General features: G+C 36.7%; 1 protein-coding gene across 3 annotated transcripts in view; it reads left to right on the top strand.

Moving 5' to 3' along the window:
* The window catches only part of TAOK3 (TAO kinase 3), a 190,881-nt gene that overhangs the window by 87,568 nt on the left and 79,620 nt on the right, over positions 1 to 23,693 (top strand). For all 3 annotated transcript variants that reach the window (XM_047698308.1, XM_047698311.1, XM_047698310.1), the window contains exons 3-5: positions 12,068 to 12,277; positions 20,523 to 20,594; positions 20,983 to 21,084. In XM_047698308.1, coding sequence (XP_047554264.1) covers positions 12,158 to 12,277; positions 20,523 to 20,594; positions 20,983 to 21,084 — 294 coding nt within the window. In that variant the 5' untranslated portion in view covers positions 12,068 to 12,157. The remainder of the gene's footprint in view (positions 1 to 12,067; positions 12,278 to 20,522; positions 20,595 to 20,982; positions 21,085 to 23,693) is intronic.

Raw genomic sequence — 23,693 nt, 5'->3', positions numbered from 1 at the left:
ACCTGGTTAAAAGAAAGGCGCTTACCTAAAGTTTCTTGATTCCTGTTCTCAAATTATTTTCCGAAAATACATACTGCCTTTTTTTGTTGTAGTGCTTTGTAATTAGACTATGAAGGAACATAAAATTTTTCACACCACTTTTCCTCTAATTACAGAAGTAATAGGCTTTGCAGAAAATTTAGAAAATACATATAAGCAAAAAGAAGGAAATCTAAGTTACCTGAAATCACAACACCTACTTCAGATAAAACAAGCCTGTAAAGAAATCCAAACTTAGAGATGAAAGAAGCCGTGTTTCCCATCTTCATGGTCTCATCCCTCTTTATGTTCTACCTACTTACGTCCTGCCTCTTTTGCTAAAACAAAACAAAAAAGACATCGCCTTATATAAATTCCTAGAAGGCTATTACCTGGTCGAAGAATGTACCCATTCTGTTCTTCTGGCAATGTATAAAAATGACTTGTTTCCTTATGGCCTTACCGAAAACTGTATCTTTTCTCTATTACTTTGTCAGTTTGGTAGGTGAAATGAGGTGTCTCATTATTTTAGTTTTTACTTCTTTGATTACTAATGAAACTGTTTATGTTTCATATTCTTAAAAGCCACTGCTATATTCTTTTTCTATATGTGTCCTTTGTGTGAGCAGATGTATGTATATGTATGTGTTCACTTGTCTGATATATATGTTTTCATTTAAGTATAATCAGCATACAATGTTACATTAGTTTCAGATGTACAGTATAATGATTCAGCAATTCTATACGTTACTCAGTGTTCATCAAGATAAGTGTACTCTTAACCCCTTCCATTTATCTATTTCACCCCTGCCCCCACCCTCTCCCCTATGGCAACAACTACCAGTTTGTTCTTTGTATTTAAGAATGTTTTTGGGGGGGGCACCTGTGTGGTTCACTTAGTTAAATGTCTGCCTTCGGCTCAGGTCATGATCTCATAGTCTTGAGATCGAGCCCCGCGTTGGGCTCCCTGTTCCTCAGAGAGTCCGCTTCTCTCCTCCTCCCTCTGTGCGCCACCCCCCGCCACGTTGTATTCTGTCTCTTTCTTTCTCTGTCTCAAATAAATAAAGTCTTTTTTTTTTTAAAGATTTTATTTATTTATTTGACAGAGAGAAATCACAAGTAGGCAGAGAGGCAGGCAGAGAGAGAGGAGGAAGCAGGCTCCCTGCTGAGCAGAGAGCCCGATGTGGGGCTTGAACCCAGGACCTGGGATCATGACCTGAGCCGAAGGCAGTGGCTTAATCCACTGAGCCACCCAGGCGCCCCAAATAAAGTCTTTTTAAAAAACAATGTTTTTTGTCTTTTTTTTCCCTTCTTCATTTGTTTTTTAAATTCCACATAGTGAAATCATATGGGTTTTTTTGTCTTTCTCTAACTTACTGCATTTAGCGTCATATTCTCTAGGTCCATCCATGTTGTTGTGAATGGCAAGATCTCATTCTTTTTCGTGGCTGAGTAACATTCCATTGTGCCTCTGTGTGTGTGTGTGTGTGTGTGTGTGTGTGTGTGTGTGTGTGTGTACACCACATTTTCTTTATCCATTCATCCATAGATGGACACTTCGGTTGCTCCCATATCTTGGCTATTGTAAATAACATTACAGTAAACATAAGGGTGCATATATCTTTTCAAATTAGTGTTTTCATTTTGTCTGGATAAATACCCAGTAATGGAATTACTGATTCTATTTTTAGTTTCTTGAGGAAACGCTATACTGTTTTCCACAGAGGCTGCACCAATTTGCATTCCTACCAACAATGCATGAGGGTTCCTTTTTATCCACATTCTCGCCAATACTTGTTATTTCTTGTGTTTGTGATTTAAGCCATTCTGACAAGTGTAAAGTGATATCTTATTGTGGTTTTGATTGGCATTTCCCTGATGATGAGTGATATTGAGCATTTTTTCCTATATGTTGGCAGTCTGTCTTCTTCGGAAAAATGTTGATTCAGGTTCTCTGTCCATTTTTAATCAGATTAATCGGGTTTTAGGGGTGTTGAATCCTGTAAGTTCTTTATATATTTGGATATTAACCCCTTATTAGATATATCATTTGCAAATATCCTCTCCCATTCAATAGGCTGTGTTGTCATTTTGTTGCTGGTTTCCTTCTCTGTTGAAAAGCTTTTTATTTTGGTGTAGTCCTAGTAGTTTAATTTTGCTTTTGTTTTTCTTATCCAAGGAGGCATATTGAGAAAAATGTTTTTATGGGTAATGTCAAAGGAAGTAGCGCCTATGTTTTCTTCTAGGAGCTTTATGATTTGGGGTCTCACATTTAGGTCTTTAATCCATTTTGAGTTTATTTCTGTGTATGGTGTGAAAGTCCACCAGTTTCATTCTTTTGCATTTAGCTGACCAGTATTCCCAACAGCATTTGTTGAAGAGACTGTCTTTTCCCCCATTGTGTATTCTTGGCTCTTTCATTCTGGATTAATTGGCCATATTCCTGGGCTCTCTGTCCTGTTTTATTGATCTCTGTGTCGATTTTCATGGCAGTACCATTCAGTTTTTTTTATGACAGCTTTGTGTAATACATCTTGAAATCTGAGATTGTGATCCCTCTAACTTTGTTCTTCTTTCTCAAGATTATTTTGGCTATTCAGGGTCTTCCGTGATTCCATACAAATTTTAGTATTATTCTAGTTCTGTGAAACATGTTGTTGGTATTTTTTTTAAAGATTTTTATTTATTTATTTGAGTGAGAGAGAGCACAAGCAGGGGGAGAGCAGAGGAAAAGGGAGAAGCAGGGAGTGCCGCATGGGGCTTGATCCCAGAACCCTGGGATCATGACCTGAGCCTAAAGCAGACGCTTAACTGACTGAGCCACCCGGGTGCCCCTGCTTTTGGTATTTTGATAGGAATTGCATTAAATCTGCAGATTGTTTTGGGTAGTATGGACATCTTCCAACCCATGAGCATAGAATATCTTTCCATTTTTTTGTGTCATCTTCAGTCTGTTTCATCAGTGTTTTATAGTCACCTGTCTGATAAGAACAACTTTTAACCAGCACATATTTTGCTTCATTCCTACTTTATTTGCCTTTCAGTTTTGTTTACTGCATCGTTGCAAACCAAACCTACTGATCTATAACTGACATACAATAATCTGGACATATTTAATGAAAATATGTTTTGCTGTAATGTATATCTGTGAAGATAGTAAACATATCCAGTACTGCCAAATGCTTCTTGATACCCCTTTTGAATCCCTCCAGTCTCTTCTCACTGAGCCCAATCCCCAGGCAACCACTGATGTTTCTTTCTGTTACTTCATTTTCTAGAATCTTATAGAAATGAAGTCATAAAGTATGCATTCTTTTTCTTGGCAGGGTCTGTCTTCTTTTCACTCAACGCAATTATTTTGAGATTCATCCATGTTGTGGCATGTGTCGGTAGTTCATTTTATTGCTGAAATGCATTCCATTGTCTGCATGTACCACAGATTGTTTTTCTGTTCCTTTCTTGATGGGCATTTGGGTTGTTTCCAATGTGGGCTATTAAAAATAAAGCTGCCATGAACATTTGTGTACAGGGCTTTGAATGGACATATGCTTTCATTTTTCTCGGGTAAATACTGAAGAGTGGAATGGCTCTGTTTTCAACTTTTTGAGGAAGCTCCATACTGTTTTCCAGCGTGCTTGCAGCAGCTCGCATTCCCACCAGCAGTGAAAGAGGGTTCCCCTTTCTGCACATCCTTGCCAACATCTGTCATTTCCTGACTTGTTAATTTTAGCCATTCTGACTGGTGTGAGGTGGTATCTCACTGTAGTTTTGATTTCTGTTTCCCTGGTGCCAAGTGATGTTGAGCATTTTTCCATGTCTCTGTTGGCCATTTGTATGTCTTTTTTTGAGAGGTATCTGTTCATATCTTCTGTCCATTTCTTTATTGGATTATTCTTGGAGTATTGAGTTTGATAAGTTCTTTATAGATTTTTGGATACTAGCCCTTTATCTGATATGTCATTTCCAAATATCTTCTCCCATTCTGTTGGTTCTCTTTTGGTTTTGTCGACTATTTCCTTTGCTGTGCAAAGGCTTTTTATCTTGATGAAGTCCCTACAGTTCATTTTTGCCTTTATTTCCCTACTTTTGGAGACCCGTCTAACAAGAAGTTGCTGTTGCCAAGGTCAAAGAGGTTGCTGCCTGTGTTCTCCTCTAGGATTTTGATGGATTCCTGTCTCACATATAGGTCTTTCACTCACTTTGAGATTATCTTTGTGTATAGTGTAAGGAAATGTTACAGTTTCATTCTTCTGCATGTGGCTGTCCAGTTTTCCCAACACCATTTATTGAAGAGACTTTTTCCCCATTGCATATTCTTTTCAGCTTTGTCAAGATTTAGTTGACCATAGAGCTAAAAGGTCTATTTCTAGCTTCTCTAATATGTTCCATTGATCAATGTGTGTGTTTTTGTGCCAATACCATATCGTCTTAATGATTACAGCTTTTTAGTAGAGTTTGAGGTCCATAATTGTGATGCCACCAGTTTTGGTTTTCTTTTTCAACATTCCTCTGGTTATTTGGGGCCTTTTCTGGTTCCATACAAATCTTAGAATTTATTTGTTCCAGCTCTGTGAAAAAAGTGGATGGTATTTTGACAGGGATTGCCATGAATGTGTAGATTGCTCTAGGTAGCATAGACATTTTAACAATATTTGTTCTTCCAATCCATAAGCATGGAACATTTTTTCCATTACTTTGTGTTAATTTCTTTCATGAGTGTTCTGTAGTGTTCTGAGTACAGATCCTTTACCTCTTTGGTTAGGTTTATTCCTGGATATCTTATGGCTTTAGGTGCAGTTGTAAATGGGATTGAGCCAATTTATCTTTCTTCTGTATCATGTGACTATAATCAGTATTCTGAATTCTAATTCTAACATCTTATTTTGTCCATGCTGATTCAGTCCCTGGCAGTCAGTACTGCCTCTTGTTCTCTTTTTTTATGTGTTTCTCTGTCTTGTCATTCTGACCAGAGTAGAAAAGATGACAAGAGAACAAAATACTAAAATGGCAACAACAACCACAGAGAAATATAAACTAAACAAATCAGAAGAGACCTGAAACTGAGGAGAAAAAAAAAATAAAATGAAAAATTTTTTAAATTTAAAAAAAAAAGAATATAATCAGGTGAATGGAATAGAGCAATACATTGGATCTAGTGTGTGTGTTGGTCAGTTTGTTAAAAAACTAGATCCCAAAATTGTAAAGAAAGTAAAAATTATATATGTACAAAAATAAAATTAAATATAATGAAAGGATAGAATTTAATGAAAATAAAAGACAAAAAAAGAGCAGAGATAAACAACAACAATGAATGAAGGGATATATACAGATAGATGCACAATACACTATCTCTTGAGTATATTTTGGTGAGTTTGTTAGGGGAAACTACATCTCAAATTATAGAGAAAAACTTTCATATGTACAAAAATAGAAATAAATGCATTGAAAGGATAGAATGTAACTGTAAAGATGAAAATTTTCAAAGATCGTAACAAATAACAAAACCAAAAGAAAAAAAAGAAAGAGAGAGAGCATATGATTAGGCAGGTGAATAGAACAGATCCATACACTAGATTTTTGGGTGTATTTTGGTATGTTAAAAGAAACTCCCTCTCAAATGTTTAAAGAAAAACTTATATATATACAAAAATAAAATTAAATACAAGGAAGGGATAGAATGTAACTGTAAAAATGAAAGTTAAAACATTTTTAAAAAGGAGTTGCTAAAATAGGAAATTGGTTGAAAAAGGAGAGGAAAATTTTTAAAAATAAAATTGAAAGACTAAAGAATCATGGGGGGAAAGTCGTGAATTCTATGTGCTATATTCCCCTAGTGCTGTAGTTTTGCAGTTCTCTTTGATCAGTAAACTTTGGTCTTGGCTGGATGCTCTTGCTGGTCTTCTGCGGGAGGGGCCTGTTGCATTGATTCTCAAGTGTCTTTGCCCCAGGCAGAATTGCACTGCCCTTGCCATTGGGGCAGGCTAAATAATCTGTTCTGGTTTGCTCTGTGTGGCTTTTGTTCCCTGAAGGCTTTCTGTGCAGCTTTAGAGGATGGGAATGAAAATGGCAGCCTCCCAGTCTCTGGGCCCAGAGCCTAAAACTCGGGGCCCCACTCCTCAGTGCACCCTCAGAGAAAAGCAGTCAATCACTGCTGTCTCCCTGGTCTCTGGCCACACTCTGTGCTCTCCCGGACTGTAACCAAGGTTTTCTGTCTTAGGCACACGACCCCATTTCGAGTCTCCAAACCCTGTAGACTCTTGCAGGGTGTTCCTGCACCACTCCTACCCCGGGGAAGAAGAGGGGGTGGTCTCAGCAGTTCTGCCACTTGCTGGGCCCCGGCTTGGAGAGCAGTTGCCCAATTGTGCTGTGGTTCATGGTTTATGACAACCCCGAACTGAGAGCCCATTCCTGGGCTCCCTGATTGCAGCTGGCTTCCCTGATCTGATGTCTGGGAGCTCTGCCTCACTCAGGCACCCTGGTCTTCCTTTGACCCCCAGATCCTGAGACCACAGCAAGGGTTCTGCCCCTTGCTTAGCTTCCTAGCAACATTCCTCATTGGAGCAGACTTCTAAAAGATTTTGTTCTCGCTGCTCTAACACTTTCCAGTAGCTTATGGAGGCTCCTTCCCTGCCTCGGTTGATCTTCCCATATATTGCCTTAGATTCACTTCTCCATACCTCCTACTTTGGAGAAAGTGGTTGCTTTTGTATTTGTGGAGTTGCAGCTCTTCTTTTCTTAGCTCTCTGGTTGAGTTCGCAGGTGTTCAGAATTATTTAGTAGCTATCTAGCTGAATTCCTGGGACCAGATGAAACTAAGGTCTCCTACTCCTCTGCCATTTTGGACTCCTCTCTCCTCTTCTATGCATTTTAGAATCAGCTTCTCAATTTCTTTTTGTAAAGAAAAATCAGTATTGATTCTTCCGACCTATAACCATAGTTATCTCTCTTCATTCTGTCTTTAATTCCTTTTACCATTATTTTGTAATTCTCAGTGTATAGGTCTTACACATTCTTTGTCAGATTTATCCCTAAGTATTTCATATTTTTATGCTATTGTAATGTTTCAGAGTTTTGATTTCCATTGTTCATATATAAAAATACATTGAGTTTTATACATTGATCTTGATCTTGTGTTCTGCCACTTTGATTAACTCAGTTATTAATTCTAGTAGCTTATTGTAGATTGCATTGAATTTTCTGCATAGGTGGTTATATTCTTTGTCAGTAAAAATCTAACTTCTTCCTTTCTGATATTGATGTCTCTAATTTATTTTTTTCTTGCCTTATTGCACTTATAGACCATCCAGCACAATGTTGAAGGGAAGAGCTGAGAGCAGACTTTCTTGCCACATTCTGGATCTTAGGAGGAAATCATTTCGTCTTTGACCATTATTTTTGATATTAGCTGTAAATGTTTCATAGATTTCCTTTATCAGGTTAGGGATATTATCTTCTGTTCTGATTTGGCTTAGAATTTTTATCAGGTTTGAATTTTGGATTTTGTTAAGTGATTTTTCTGCATCTTTAGAGATGATGATTTGGCTTTTTTTTTTTTTTTTTTTTTTACCCCCAGATTGTTGATTTGGTGAATTATATTGCTTGATTTTTGAGTGTTAAACCAACCTTGCATTCCTAAGACAAATCCCATCTACTCATGATGTATTACCCATTTTATATATTATTGGATTTATTTGCTATAAATTTGTTATCAGTTTTTGCATCTATGTTTATGAAGAATTTTGGTCTATTTTCTTTCTTGTGATGTTAGTTGTTTCTGGTGGCAGATAATAAACCCATCCCTATTACTCCATCTTGGCTGAAAGCAGAAGTACATTCATTATGTATTATTTGTATATAGTCAGACTTACTGATTTTAGTTTACGACTTTTGCCTTTTGTGTCTTGCTTAGTAACTAAAGATCCACCTGAAATTATTTTAGAAGTTTTTATGGTGTCATTTTTTTATATTTAAATAATCATTTCTTTTGAGATCATTTTAGTCTAGAGCATGACATAGTGATCTAAGTGTTTCTTCCAAATGACCATCCATAGTACTTAGCTTTCTTTACATGGAAACCAAAACATTTACATGTTTTGAATAAATTTTAATGATTGAAAAGATTTTAGCTCTTGGGGGCGCTTGGGTGGCTCAGTGGGTTAAGCCTCTGCCTTCGGCTCAGGTCATGATCTCGGGGTCCTGGGATCGAGTCCCACATCGGGCTCTCTGCTCAGCAGGGAGCATGTTTCTCTCTCTCTCTCTCTCTCTCTCTCTCTGCCCGCCTCTCTGCCTACTTTGGCCTACGTGTGATTTCTCTCTCTGTCAAATAAAAATAAAATTTAAAAAAAGAAAAGATTTTTAGCTCTCAAAATTTAGTTCACAGGTCTTTTTGTTTTTCCTAAAGACAGTCTCAGATTCTGCTTTTTTGGGGGCGGGGAGGCATAGTCTTGAAAAGGCATATTTTTGATGCATCGTTTCTCTTTTCTGTTCTTAAACGTAAGCAATGAAGGCAATAACACTTTTTGAATGTTAGTTGTGTGATTTTAGTCACTTGACTGACAACTAAATTTGAGTTACTTTTTCAGGAGTATTGATACATTGACTTTATACTTGGTTATCAGTATTCATGGATTGTCAGGATGAATGCCGAGGATTATAAGTATGGTGTTGCAGGGGAATCCCTTTTTCTCGTTTGAAACCTTTGATGGCTCCCCACTACCCTCAAGATGAAGTCCATATTTCTTAATATGGTCTAAAAGGCCTGTTGTGATTTCCCTTGGCTTAACACCAGCTTTATATTTTTGCCTTCCAACCCTTCCATACATCCATATTGAATGAACAACTTTTATTTTTCCTAAAAGGCATGCTTTTTCATATCTAAGAAAAAATAGACTGGACCACCCTATTGTATCTTCTATTAAATTTTTTGCTTTTTCATCATAACAGTCATTTATAACCATTTTGTTATTTGTATCATTATGGTGTAATGCTTATTCCCCCATTAGACTCTAAGCCCTTTAAAAACAGGGATCAGGGGCGCCTGGGTGGCTCAGTGGGTTAAAGCCTCTGCCTTTGGCTCGGGTCATGATCCCAGGGTCCTGGGATCGAGCCCCGCATCGGGCTCTCTGCTCCGTGGAGAGCCTGCTTCCTCCTCTCTCTCTGCCTGCCTCTCTGCCTACTTGTGATCTCTGTCAAATAAATAAATAAAATGTTTTTTAAAAATAAAAATAAATAAATAAATAAAAACAGGGATCACATCCCATTGTACCTGGAACCAACCAAAACCCAGTACATGCCTAGCAAATAGTAGACATTCAATAAATACTTGTTGAGTCAAGCAAAGAATTGCCTGGATAGATGGATAGGTAGGCTACTGACCTGCTAATGATTTAACTAGACTAACCATGTGAAGTAATGTACATAGTCCCCTAATGCTATCATGTCACAGGAGAAAAATGCTTCTTAGAACTGACTGCTTGTACTTCTTTATTAACAGTCCTCTTTTTCTCTTCTCCTTGAATGAGGACTGTTGGCTCACATTTTTATTTATTATTTTTTTTAAAGATTTTATTTATTTATTTGAGGGAGAGAGATCACAAGTAGACAGAAAGGCAGGCAGAGAGAGAGAGATAGAGAGAGAGAGGGAAGCAGGCTCCCTGCTGAGCAGAGAGCCCGATGAGGGGCTCGATATGGGGCTCGATTCCAGGACCCTGAGATCATGACCTGAGCCAAAGGCAGCGGCTTAACCCACTGAGCCACCCAGGCGCCCTATTTATTATTTTTTTTAAGATTTTATTTATTTATTTGGCAGAGAGAGAGAGACAGCAAAAGCAGGAACACAAGCAGGGGGAGTGGGAGAGGGAGAGGGAGAAGCAGGCTTCCCGATGAGCAGGGAGCCCGATGTGGGACTCGATCCCAGGATCCTGGGATCATGACCTGAGCCAAAGGCAGAGGCTTAACGACTGAGCCACCCAGGTCCCCCTGTCTCACATTTTTAAAAAGACAATTTTATTGGCCAATAACTACATTTCTAGCATACGTATCTGATTGGTCAAGGAGGAAACACAAACTATCTTATGATATTTTCACTTTGAAATGATTGATTCTCACGGTAGGGGTGTATTTACAATAAAAAAAAATATGGATGAAAGTTAATTATTATTTCAGTATAATTCAAAAAATAAAAAGGGATCTATATCAATTAAATATAACTATTAAAAACCAATATGTAAGCATGTCAAAATAATGTCCATTTATTTATTTATTTATTTGGCAGAGAGAGAGAGATCACAAGTAGGCAGAGCAGCAGGCAGAGAGAGAGGGGGAAAACAGGCCCCCGCCAAGCAAGGAGCCCAGTGCGGGACTGGATCCCAAGACCCTGAAATCATGACCTGAACCGAAGGCAGAGGCTTAACCCACTGACCCACCCAGGCACCCCCCCCCCCCGTAATCTCCTTTTTTAACAGAAACTTCAAACTCAGAATATTTTGTCTGGCAGCGGAATTATCTGCCTCTTAAGTGAATGTTAGCATAATCTCCAAATTATAGCAGTTTGTTACCTAATTATCTATTCTGTATGTATATGTTGTGTATTAAGAGCATGGGCTGTACGGTCAGATCTGGGTTTGGGTCTCAGTTCTCACAAATACTAGCTGCCTGATTATGGGGGAGTAGTTTTGCCTCTTGGTTCTAGTTTTTTATAAAAATCAAAATAATAAAGTCTACATTATGTAGCTGCTGTAGGGATTAAAGAAAATAATATATACATATACGGAACTTAGTGTTTCCTGACACATAATAGTGCTTAATAAATCTTAGCTGTTATTACTTAAATATTAATTAGACCAAAATGCTTTTAAAAGCAGATTTATTGAGATATAACTCATTTAAATGTACAGTTCAGTGGTTTTTGGTATATTAACCATTGTGGGGCCATCACGACAATCCGTTTTAGAACATTTTCATGACTCTAAAAAGAAAGCCCATCCTTTTTACCTATCACTGCCAAACTCTCCTTCCCGCAGCTGTAGTCAACCGATAATTTGCTTTCTATCTCTGTAGATTTAGTTATTCTGGGTGTGTTATATAAATGGAATTATTCAATATGGCTTCTTTTGTGACTTCTTTAACTTCACATCGTGTTTACAAGTTTCACCCATGTTGTAGCGTGTATTGGCACTTTATTCCTTCTTATGCCAAAATAATATTCCATTGTACAGATGTACCACATTTTGTTTATTCATTTACCAAATGGACCTTTGGATTGTTCCCACCTCTGGCTCCTGTGAATCATGCTGCTGTCAATATAGATCTGTACAAGTATTTGTGTGGACATAGATTTTTATTCCTCTTGGATTTATACCAAGGAGTAGAATTTCTGGGTCAAATGGTATCTTGATTTTTAAGTTTTTGATGAACTGCCAGTCTCTTTCCCAAAATGGTGCACCACTTTATATTCCCACCAGCAGTTTGGAGGGTTCCACTTTCTCCTCATCCTTGCCATAGCTATTTAACTTTTTGATAGTAGTCATCCTAGTAGATATAAAATGGTATATTACTGTGGTGTTAATGTCTATTTCTCTAATGACTTAATAATGTGGAGCATCCGGGCGCCTGGGTCGCTCAGTCGGTTAAAGCCTCTGCCTTCAGCTCACGTCATGATCTCAGGGTCCTGGGATCGAGCCCCACATTGGGCTTTCTGCTCAGCAGGGAGCCTGCTTTTCCCCTCTCTCTCTCTGCCTGCCTCTCTGCCTGCTTGTGATCTCTCTGTCAAATAAATAAATAAAATCTTAAAAAAAAAAAGACCATAAATATTATAGCCAAAATTTAAAAAATAATAATAATAATAATGTGGAGCATCTTTTCATGTGTTAATGGCCACTTGTATATCTTTGGAGAAATGTCTATTCAGATCCTTTGCCCATTTTTCTTTTGGGTTGTCTTTTTATTATGAAATTGTAAGTCTGGAGTGCTTTTTAATATTAATTTATATTACCATCAACCACGATGATGTTTTAGAAATAAGTTAATGTCAAACCTTATTTTTTTACAGGTACTAAAAACTTACCCCCAAAATATTTGTAAATGAGAGAGAAAGCTGACTGGGATATCAAAAGCAAAACGTTTGCAGACACTGGTCATCATGCGTAAAGGGGTGCCAAAGGACTCAGAGATTGCTGATCTCTTCTACAAAGATGATCCTGAAGAACTTTTTATTGATTTGCATGAAATTGGACATGGAAGTTTTGGAGCAGTTTATTTTGTAAGTAATTTTCGAGTGGTTTAGAGAGATTAAATTAGGGGAGTTTGAATTCTACACATTCTATTACTTGTAAAATACGTTTGCTTTTAGTGTTTTTTCTACAAGTTAAATGTCTACACTAGAAGCAAATACTCATTGCTGAAAAGCCAGTCCTAGAAATCTAGGCATTATTAAAGTCAGTGGAATCGCTGTCACCTGTACACAAACTATCACGTAGTCCAAAAAATATAAGCTTAAAATTTGGCCCTATGCATTTCCTCTATAAGCCAAGTTCTTTTCTGCCTCAGGGCCTTTATATGCTATTCCTCCCACCTAGAAAATTCTGCACATTGCGTCCGTATCCCTGCCTAACTCCTGCTTACCGTACAGATTTCAGCTTAAGTGTTACATCCACAAGATTGCCTTTCCTGTTCAACTGTCCCGAACTAAATTAAATCATTTTTTATTATCTCATAGCACCCTCATAGGGATCTCCTAAGAATCTCATAGTCCTTGCATGTTGTTGCATTTATCGTGGTTGTAATTAAATACTTATGTGTGAGATTTTTTTGACTCATATATGTCCCTCCCCCTACATAAATGCCATGAGGTCAGAGGTTATGCCTATCTTATCCCTTGCTATACCCCATAACCTGTATAATGTCTGATAATAATAGGAACTCAATAAATGATAGACAGATGGATGGATGAACGGATGGCTACTCAGGTGGACCATCAAAGATTTTTAGTAACATTCATATCAAGTCAGTATTTTAGGTTAAAGGGTATAACGCTTAGCCCCCTAGACTCAGTTTGAATTCTAAGACTGTGACTTATCTTCTAATAAGAAGAATGAGAAGTAACTGAAATGTTACCATCGCTCATTCACCTGAAATTCATTACAGAAAATGTAGTTCTAATTCACTTATATAACCTTAGAAGTTTGCCTCATCAAAGTCTCAAATACTTAAGAAAGCGAGTGATATTTAAGTACTGCTTATTACTCACTTCTCTAAACCTGTTATCGAACTATTTTTTTTCCTTGATCAAAAATTATTTGACTTTTAAGTGATCCTTTATGTTTTGGCATCTGGGCAGGGCTTCAGTTGTCCTTCCAAATAAGATTTTATTAATTGCATTTTTAGCTCATCTTTTTGTCTCTAGGCAAATCTTCAGCCTGGGTTTCCCCTGAACTCTTTGTCATGTCTTTGCATCTGTGCTCAGCACTCCCACTTCTCCTTTGCCCCAATTTAATATTTGGCTTCCACTCAAGTACATTTGATCATTAAGTAACCTTCCATGGCTGGAAAGTGCTAATTTTCTAGTCAACCCTGCTATGTTAGTCTTTGGGCTTAGAATAGTATTTAAAGTCCAATCAAAGCTCTGTCTTCTTCATTCACAGGGATAGTTTGGGGGGTTTTTTCCCCGTTAAGTTTATTTATTTATTTATTTATTTATTTAGTGACCTCTGCCCCCAACTTGAGGCTCAAATGCACAACCCTGAGATCAAGAATCTCATGCTCTACCAACTGAACCAGCCAGGCACCCCAGGGATGCTTTTTTTTTTTTTTTTTAAAGAGGATTTTAAAATTATAAATGTACATACAGAAGTGTGCATAAATACATATCCATATATTTTGATATGTAATTTAAAGAAAAATTAAGAGGTAAAATCCCTTTCTAAACACCAGCCAGGCCAAGAAATAGGATATGCCAGCCTCCCAAAAGCCCCTCTTATGTTGTCTATTTTGAATTTTATGGTAATTATTTTCTAGTTTTTCTTTACATGTAACTCCTTCTTCTTCACCCCTAACAATGTAATTTGGTTTTGTCTGTTTTGAACTTTTTAAAAATTGAAACATTCTGTACATACTTGTTTGTGACCTATTTATTTTGCTCCAAGATGCTTTCCTCGGTTATCTTTTCTTTTTTCTGTTTATAACTCATTCATCCCCTCACAATCTCTCTTAGCCAGAGTCAGAGGGTAGTTCCAATCTCTATCTGACTTGTGTATTTCAAAAAGCAGCAACTGCAATGGGCACTAGGTGTTATATGCAACCCATGAATCACTAAATTCTACCCCTGGAACTAAAAATACACTATATGCTAACTAAATTGAATTTAAACTTTAAAAAAGTGAATAAATAAAATAAAAAGCAGCTAGACCCCCTCTCAAAATTCTCCTTTTGACTACAGTAAACCAAGCATGTATCAAAACTCACAAGCCTTTGGACTAAAGGCAAAATGAGACCTACTTTATAGTAGGCTGCAGAAGACCTAGCGATTTGTTTGCTGTTTGGGCTAAGTCCTCTCTATTTAGCTAGAATAAATGCCTTTTGAAAATGAGAACTATTTCTAATATCTCTTTGCAACTCTAAACATTAGCCCAGTGCCGTGTTTACAGTAGGTACTAAATACATGTTATTTGTTGATAATGATAGACTAGAAAAATCATAAGGATATCTCGGTGGCTTTGAAAATGTAATCATTAACTATACAGAATTGCCTGTATACAAAACGAGTAGTACAGCCCATATAAACCCTTAAGCCACTAAAAAATAGATTAAAGGGGAATTAACTTACTCTTTACTGTAAAGCCTAGAAGAGCTTTAACCTTTTATCTATAATGGTCACATAGGTAATACCTTAAAAATGGATTTCTCATTGGCCACAGTAATATCTATATGTAGTTCCTCCCTATTGATAGATTCTTCCTCTTGTTACTCATACCATGATAACCAAGAGGACTGTCATCTCTTCCTTGGACAATTGCTGTAGCCTCCTAAGCCATCTTTGTGTGTCCACTGTGGTCTCTCTTTAGTCTATTGTCAGCACCACAGTCACCTTGAGGGAGAGAGAAGTAAATCTGATCAAAACCCTTACTGTAGGGGCGCCTGGGTGGCTCCGTGGGTTAAAGCCTCTGCCTTCGGCTCAGATCATGATCTCAGGGTCCTGGGATCGAGCCCCTCATCGGGCTCTCTGCTCAGCAGGGAGCCTGCTTGCCCCTCTCTCTTTGCCTACTTGTGATCTCTGTCTGTCAAATAAATAAATAAAATCTTAAAAAAAAAAAAAACCGGGGCGCCTGGGTGGCTCAGTGGGTTAAGCCGCTGCCTTCGGCTCAGGTCATGATCCCAGGTCCTGGGTTCAAGCCCCACATCGGGCTTTCCGCTCGGCGGGGAGCCTGCTTCCTCCTCTCTCTCTGCTTGCCTCTCTGCCTACTTGTGATTTCTCTCTGTCAAATAAATAAATAAAATCTTTAAAAAAAAAAAAAAAACCTTACTGTAGCCAGCCTACAGGGTCTTCCACAATGTGTCCCTGTTTGTACTGAAGCTATATTCCCTCTCATTCTCATTGCCCTAGGTATAATAGAATAGCTTTCTTTGACCATCACATGGGATTTTTACATAAACTGTTTTCTCTGGAATGTTTCCCCTTTTACCTTCATCTTCTTAACTCCTGTTCTTCTTTGATCTCTCAGCTGAATTCTCATTTCTTCAAGGAAGCCTTTCCTGACCTGCCATCCCCCCGTTTTTGTTTCTCAGAGTAACACACACTTCTTCACAGCACCTGTCACAATTGCAATTTTACATTTGTTGGTTACGAGATTTTTGTACTGTCTGTGCTGCTAGACAAAAGATAGGTACTGGGCATATTTACTCACAGCTCTTAACCCAATACCTGGTACTTATTGACTACCTAATAAGTATTTGTTGAATGAAGGAATGAATTATAAAGAACTCAGAGAACTTGGGGTACTGCTAATTAGTAGTTTTCATGAATCCCAGTCGTGCTAGCAAGCCACTAAGACCAGATTCTAGCAACCAACATTTTTATACCTAAACACTATAATTCTGTTAGGCTTTTGTAGTTTACAGCTTTTACACTAATAATGTCAGGAAGTATGTTTAAAGTGAACTATTAGCTGGCTCAGCTCTCAGGGAATCAATCAGCTGAGAGTATATTTAGAAAAAAATGGAAGCTATTGATGAAATCCCTCTGTGTGTTTGGATTTACATAAGTAATTCAGAAATTAGCAGCATTAACAAATGAATAGTAAGAAACCCTGTATTAAAGGAAGATAGAAAAGGGCCGAGCATGTTCATTTTTGTGTTCACCTAAACACAACTATGAAGTTTCTGCGTTTTTAGTGTTGCCTTGTTGAATTTTGCATACTTCCTATAATCCACCTAAAGCTAATAATTTAGTTCTGTTCTTCTCAGTATAATTATTACCTTTTAGTTGAGACTTAACAACTAAAGCAAAAAGAAAAGCTTATTTTTAATTTTTATATTTCTATGTATTTCTTCTTTTTTTTTTTTAAGATTTTATTTATTTATTTGACAGAGAGAGATCACAAGTAGATGGAGAGGCAGGCAGAGAGAGAGAGAGGGAAGCAGGATCTCTGCCGAGCACACAGAACCCGATGCGGGATTAGATCCCAGGACTCTGAGATCATGACCTGAGCCGAAGGCAGAGGCTTAACCCACTGAGCCACCCAGGCGCCCGATATTTCTATGTATTTCTATTTCTGTAGTAGCCACAGTTTAGATTTAAGTTAATTAAAATACAAGTTAGCAACAAGTGGACTGTAATCTAAATGTAGCTGGAAATGGTTGAGAAACTTTCAGAAACACATAGTATTTCTAAAATATTTTTTGAATCAATGATCTTGGTTAAAGTTACTGAGGTCATTAAGACTATTGGAAGTGTTAAGTATGAATGTAAGTTTCTAGAATAACACTTGAAATGTGTATTCAATAATGATAAACAATAATCATAATATAAAAGTACTGGAAAGCTGAGACCCCACTGATAGTTTTCTTTCTCTGTATTAAAAGATTAATTTTTTTTTTAAGTTTCAGTTCTGGATTTTAACAAGTATAAAATTGCATTAAAAATTTCACATCTAAACCAACTCTTAACTTTAGAAAACAAACTGATGCTTAACCAGAGGGGAGGAGGGAAGGTTGGGATGGGTGAAACAGGTGATAAGGATTAAGGAGCGCACTTGTAATGAGCACTGGGTGGTGTATGGAGTTGTTGAATCACTAAATTGTATACCTGAGGGGCGCCTGGGTGGCTCAGTGGGTTAAGCCACTGCCTTCGGCTCAGGTCATGATCTCGAATCCTGGGATCGAGTCCCGCATCGGGCTCTCTGCTCAGCAGGGAGCCTGCTTCCTCCTGTCTCTCTGCCTGCTTGTGATCTCTCTCTGTCAAATAAATAAATAAAATCTTTAAAAAAAATAAATAAAAAATTGTATACCTGAAACTAATATTACACTGTATGTTAACTAGAATTTAAATAAAAACTTAAAAAATAAATTTCACATCTAAGAAAAATCAACATGAAATAATAATGAGTCTGTGCTCCAGTAGGCAGGTTTTGTAAGCAAGTATACATACCAAGTCCTAAGTAATGCTTACTCTGTAAATGTAAAGGAATATATATTAAAGATTTATTTATTTTTATTTTTTTTAAATTTATTTTATTTTTTATTTGAGAGAGAGAGAGAGAATAAGAGAGGAGCATGAGAAAGGGGAGGGTCAGAGGGAGAAGCAGACTCCCTGCTGAGCAGGGAGCCTGTTGCGGGACTCAATCCTGGAACTCCAGGATCATGACCTGAGCCGAAGGCAGTTGCCCAACCAACTAAGCCACCCAGGCGCCCTAAAGATTTATTTTTAGAGAACATGCACAGGGGGAGGGGCAGAGGGAGAGAGAGGATCTCAAGCAGACTCCCCACTGAGCACAGAGCAAGACACAGCCTGGATCTCACCAGTCACTCTGAGATCATGATCTGAATGGAAGTCAAGTATCGGTCGCTTAACTGACTAAACCACCCACGTGTCCCAAGAAATATATTTTTATTCTGGGGTAACTTTTTTCAAGTTTCTGGTCCCAAATAAGGACTAATTATAAATAACCTTAATAAGCAATTAGAGAATACCATCTGATTCCATTTGTGTGGGCCTTTTCTTTTCTTTTTATAAAGGTTAAGGATTTGTTTTTAAAAAATCCCTGTTGCAAGTTAAAATTCCTCATTGCTTGAGCATTTCCTAAACCTTTCCCAGGCTGCTTAACCTGCACAGTGCATAGATTCATCTCCAAAATATCCGCTTTTCTGATCCAATCACTCTAACCTTTACTGTAGTACTGAATTCACATCAACTTGTCTTTGTTGTTGTCATATAAGCAGTCTTAGCATTAAATTTAAATAGTGTTTAATTTAAATTTAAATAGTGTTAAATAAAAGCCAGCAAAATGTGAGAGTTTTGTTTTTTAACAATTCCATCTGTACCTTCTAAACGAACAAAATACCTAAAAAATGCCTTCGGAGAGCCCTGCTTGCTGATTGGAAAACTCTAACTAGTAGATACCTTATTTTTATAATAGGTACTTTTGCCTTTCTTTAGTACTTGTAAAAAAAATTTTTTTCAGGGACACCCGGTGATTCAGTCAGTTAAGTGACTGCCTTGCGCTCAGGTCATGATTCCAGGATCCTGGGTTGGAGTCCCACATCGGGCTCCTTGCTTTGTAGGGAGCCTGCTTCTGCCTCTGCCTGCTGTTCTCCCTGCTTGTGCTTCCTCTCTTGTTCTCTCTCTGACAAATAAATAAAATCTTAAAAAAAAATTTTTTTTTCAGTAAGTGTTCATTTGCTTAGCATTTTGTCAATCAGTAAGACTCTGTTGAATTTTTTATATCAATAAGTTATTGTTCATTTTTAATTCAAAAAATTTTTATTAGAAATAAATAATTTCTTTTTTTTTTACTAAGAAAGAAATTCATTGTTTTATCTGAGGAGCTTCTTTAAGTATACTGAAGAAAATGATTATACATTTTTCTCTAAAATTGGTGACCTGATTTTATCAGTTACTGAATTCCAATCTTTTACCTCAGAATCACTGCTATAGCTTCACTGGTTTACAATAATAATATCATAGAATAAAAATAGCTTACTGACATCAGGAATATGGCACTGATGCAGAGCTCTGTTATTAGAAGAAAGCCAGAATTAGATAATCTTTTAAAGTCTTATATTTATTTTTCTGAAAATTTTTAGAAAATTACCTAGTTTTAAATCTCTTAAGAAAATTTGGAGGAAGACTATTACTTGAGTTATTATTTTCATGTGTGTTTTCACTGAATTGTATTTGGGGTATGGAAAAGCTATATAGAGATAATTATGAGACAAAGCAGTCTTTGTAGATGAATACACTGTACACATATGTATATAAGTATATATGTAATATGTTCTTACATATTCTATAAAATATAAGTACCTTTGGAAGTGAAAGTCCCTCTTAAAATTAATCTTACCTTCTGTTGCATTGTTCAGTGTAGTAGCCACAATTTAGATTTAAATTAATTAAAATATAAACTCCATTTCTTCAATCACTATAGCCACATTTCTCATGCATCATACATGATGTAGGTATAAAGCATTTCCTTCAAGACAAAAAGTTCTATTGGGGAAAAAAAAAAGGTTCTGTTGGACAGCGCTGCTCCAGGATTCTCACTGATATGTATTCTGGTATAAATTCTCTCATATTCTTTCCACACATACACTCACGTTAGTATTATTTTGCAAAAGTAATATAATAGGCAGCTTGTTTTCGTCATTGTATTTTTTACATCTTTCCATATAACTGTATATTCATATATATTACCTCATTGTTTTACTGGGTTTATTTCATCATATGATTGTATCACATTATCTAACTGGTTCTCTACTGATGGATATTTTACATGGTGAAGCCAGTAGGGTTATTTTGGAAATTTGACTTGTTTTCGTTTGATTGTATATGTATGTTTTTAAACCCTAATCCTTTTTAATATTATGGTCGTTGCATGTATATGAATATAGATCTAAAGAAATTGTACTTTACAGTGGGGTGGAAATATCTGTCTAGCCTATCAGAAGTTGCAACATCTTTAAACTGTGTTAATGAGTGTGAGAATGTTTGTGTTTTTTTTAAAGATTTTATTTATTTATTTATTTATGTGACAGACAGAGATCACATAATAGGCAGAGAAGTAGGCAGAGTGGGGGGGGGGAAGCACCCTCCCTGCTGAGCAGAGAGCCTGATGCGGGGCTCGATCCCAGGACCCTGAGATCATGACCTGAGCTGAAGGCAGAGGCTTAACCCACTGAGCCACCCAGGTGCCCCAGTGTGAGAATGTTTTTTAAAGTGTCCAGTCAAATATTTAAGTTAAAGTAGCTGAAACATTCTTTTTTTATTTTATTTTTCTTCTGCTGTCTCAACACAGGCCACGAATGCTCACACCAATGAGGTGGTGGCAGTTAAGAAAATGTCCTACAGTGGGAAACAGACACAAGAGGTATGTTAAAGACCTTTTATACCTAAACTGACATAAACCAGTTGGTATGAAATTGATGGTAGAAACAAAGTTCTTTAAACATGTATCATAGTTCTTTTTATATTCCTTTTTGTGGAGTATATAATAAATATTCTTAATATTCTGCCTCGATCAGCTAATTTGTGGAATAGAACGTAAGTCAGTATCATAGAGTCATATATTTGGTAATACGTTTACATTTACATGTACTAAAATTAAAGAAATAACACAAGTTTAAACAGCTTCTTCATTTATTAAACTTTTACTTTGTCCATTTAAACTAATGAAAAGAATATTATATATGTATACTTGATAATAAAATACTATGTGCAGCCTAAAAATGATACCATTTTCTTTATTACTTCAATAGAAATGGCAAGATATTCTCAAGGAAGTCAAATTTTTAAGACAATTGAAGCATCCTAACACCATTGAGTATAAAGGTTGTTACTTGAAAGAGCACACTGCTTGGGTAAGTCCAAGGACCTGTATTATAATTTATTTCCAATTAAAATTTTTTCTTTTTTTACTGTTATCTCTTTGATCTGTAAAATTATCAGTCCCATTTCTGTCCTATTTGACTTTTGTTATCAGTACTTAATGTTTGTTAATACCTCAGAGTGTGCCATATGGCATACATTCTGTAAGATTAAATATGATATCTAGCCTATGGGAAATTTTATTCTATAAACAATCAACAGATAGTGAAAAGTTAATACCATTTTATGATTTACTTGCAAAACTAAAAGTCAGATCCTTTTATTCTCATCCTAGAATTTTTATTGTTGTCATTTCTCATCCCCCACTCCAATTCCCCCAAAATTTGGGATTATGCTTAACTTAATATCACCATCATGGTCTAAGTTTTATCAGATAGGGCCTAGCACATGATTAAAATGAAACAGTCTTGAGTGCCTAGGTGGCTCAGTTGGGTAAGTGTCTGACTCTTGTTTTTGTCTCAGGTCATGATCTCAGTGTTGTGAGATCGAGCCCTGTGTCTTACTCTGCTCTGGGTATGGAGCCTACTTGGGATTCTCTCTCTACCTCTTCCTCTCCCCTCAGTCCCCCCTCAAAAAAGTCTTTTTTTTTTTTTTTAAATTTTTTTTTTTAATTTATTTGACAGACAGAGATCACAAGTAGGCAGAGAGGCAGGCAGAGAGGGAGGAAGAGAAACAGGTTTCCTGCTGAGCAGAGAGCCCGATGTGGCTCCCATTTCAGGCACCCCTCAAAAAAGTCTTTTATTCCACTCTATCCTTTGAGTATATTTTTACATGATTGTGCTTCTGTGTTTAGGTTAGCTACTGTTTAGTACATGAAAATGCTGTACTTTGTACTTCATCGGACCTTACACTTTAATTTAATGTCCAATCTAACCATATTTATCAAGATTCATCTATTGAGAATTTACCATATAGAAATGATCGCCAGTTAGGGAATGGAATTTTTGTTCCCAGATAGACAGATATATCAAACAATATACTTAAACCTTTTTTTTTTCAAGCAGCTTTTAAGGTATCTAGAGCCATCACTTCTGTTCTGAGTAGAAGAAATTAATCAGAGGAGTATCTCATTATCTGGAAATCAGTTCTCCGGCAATCTCAGCCATCTTAAAGGAGTCAAGAAAGGGATTTTAAGCACACAGGATAAATGTTACAAAATCAAGTGCTGAATATTATGTGTTTCGAGTCTTCAGAAAATCTGAGCTCTTATTTAAAGCCTATTTACTCTTAAGTTACACAGAGTGCTAATAAGCTTGATTAATGGGTCTCTGTCCACAACAGATTTGATAGACTCAATAGAAGGAGTTCATAGGAACTAAACTGCTAGAGACATGCATACAAACAGCCATATGACTAATTTGACTTGGGGTGCCTCGGTGGCTCAGTGGGTTAAGCCTCGGCCTTCTTCGGCTCAGGTCATGATCTCAGGGTCCTGGGATCAAGCCCCGCATCAGGCTCTCTGCTTAGTGCGGAGCCTGCTTCCTCCTCTCTCTGCCTGCTGCTCTGCCTACGAGTGATCTCTGTCTGTCAAATAAATAAAATCTTAAAAAAAAAAAAAGATAAAAAAAGTGTTGGCAAAGATGTGGAGAAAAAGGAATTCTTGTGCATTGTTGGTGGGAATGTAAATTGGTGCAGCCACTGTATGGAGTTTCCTCAAAAAATTAAGAATAGAAATACCATACGATCTTAGTAATTCCACTGCTTGGTATTTTCCCAAAGAAAACAAAAATGCACATTTGAAAAGATATATGTAGCCCTGTGTTTATTGCAGCATATTTGTAATAGTCAAGGAATGGAAGCAACCTCAGTGATATTGATAGACGAATGGATAAAGATGTGATGTACATATACAATCTAATACTACTTAGCCATAGAAAAGAATGAACTCTTGTCATTCATGACAACATGAATTGACCTAAAGGGTATTATGCTAAGTGAAATAAATTGGACATAGAAAATAAATACCATATGATTTCACTTACATGTGGAATCCAAAAAAAAACAAAGAAACAAACAAAAAAACAAGAACAGACTCATGAACACAGAGAACAAACTGTTAGTTGCCAGATGGCACAGGGGTGGGGGAATGGGTGAAATAGGTAAAGGGGATTAAGAGGTGCAAACTTCTAGTTATAAAATAATGAAGATGAAAAGTACAGCATAGGGATATAGTCAGTAATATTGTAATAACTTCATATGGTGACAGATGGTAACTACATTTAGAGTAGTGAGCATTTCATAATGGGTAATTGTTGAATCATCATGAAGTGTACCTGAAGACAACATAATGTTATATGTCAATTATACTTCTATTAATAAGAAAATAAATTAATGTTTTTGAATCTGCTTATTTTAATGTCAAGCAGAAAACTATAATAAAATTTCAAAACTTTAAAGTTATGTTTCTTAAGTTTTAAATTATTCTGATAATGGAAGAATTTTAACATATATAGTTATATATTTAATTACATATATAAATATATAACAAATTTAACAGTTTAGATGTAAACATATAACTCTGTCATACACAATAATATATGGTATATGAGACGCCTGGGTGGCTCAGTTGGTTAAGAGGCTG

The sequence above is a fragment of the Lutra lutra genome, chromosome 12 (assembly GCF_902655055.1).
Source record: "Lutra lutra chromosome 12, mLutLut1.2, whole genome shotgun sequence".
Lineage (NCBI taxonomy): Eukaryota > Metazoa > Chordata > Mammalia > Carnivora > Mustelidae > Lutra > Lutra lutra.
This window is presented reverse-complemented; position numbering and strand designations above follow the sequence as displayed.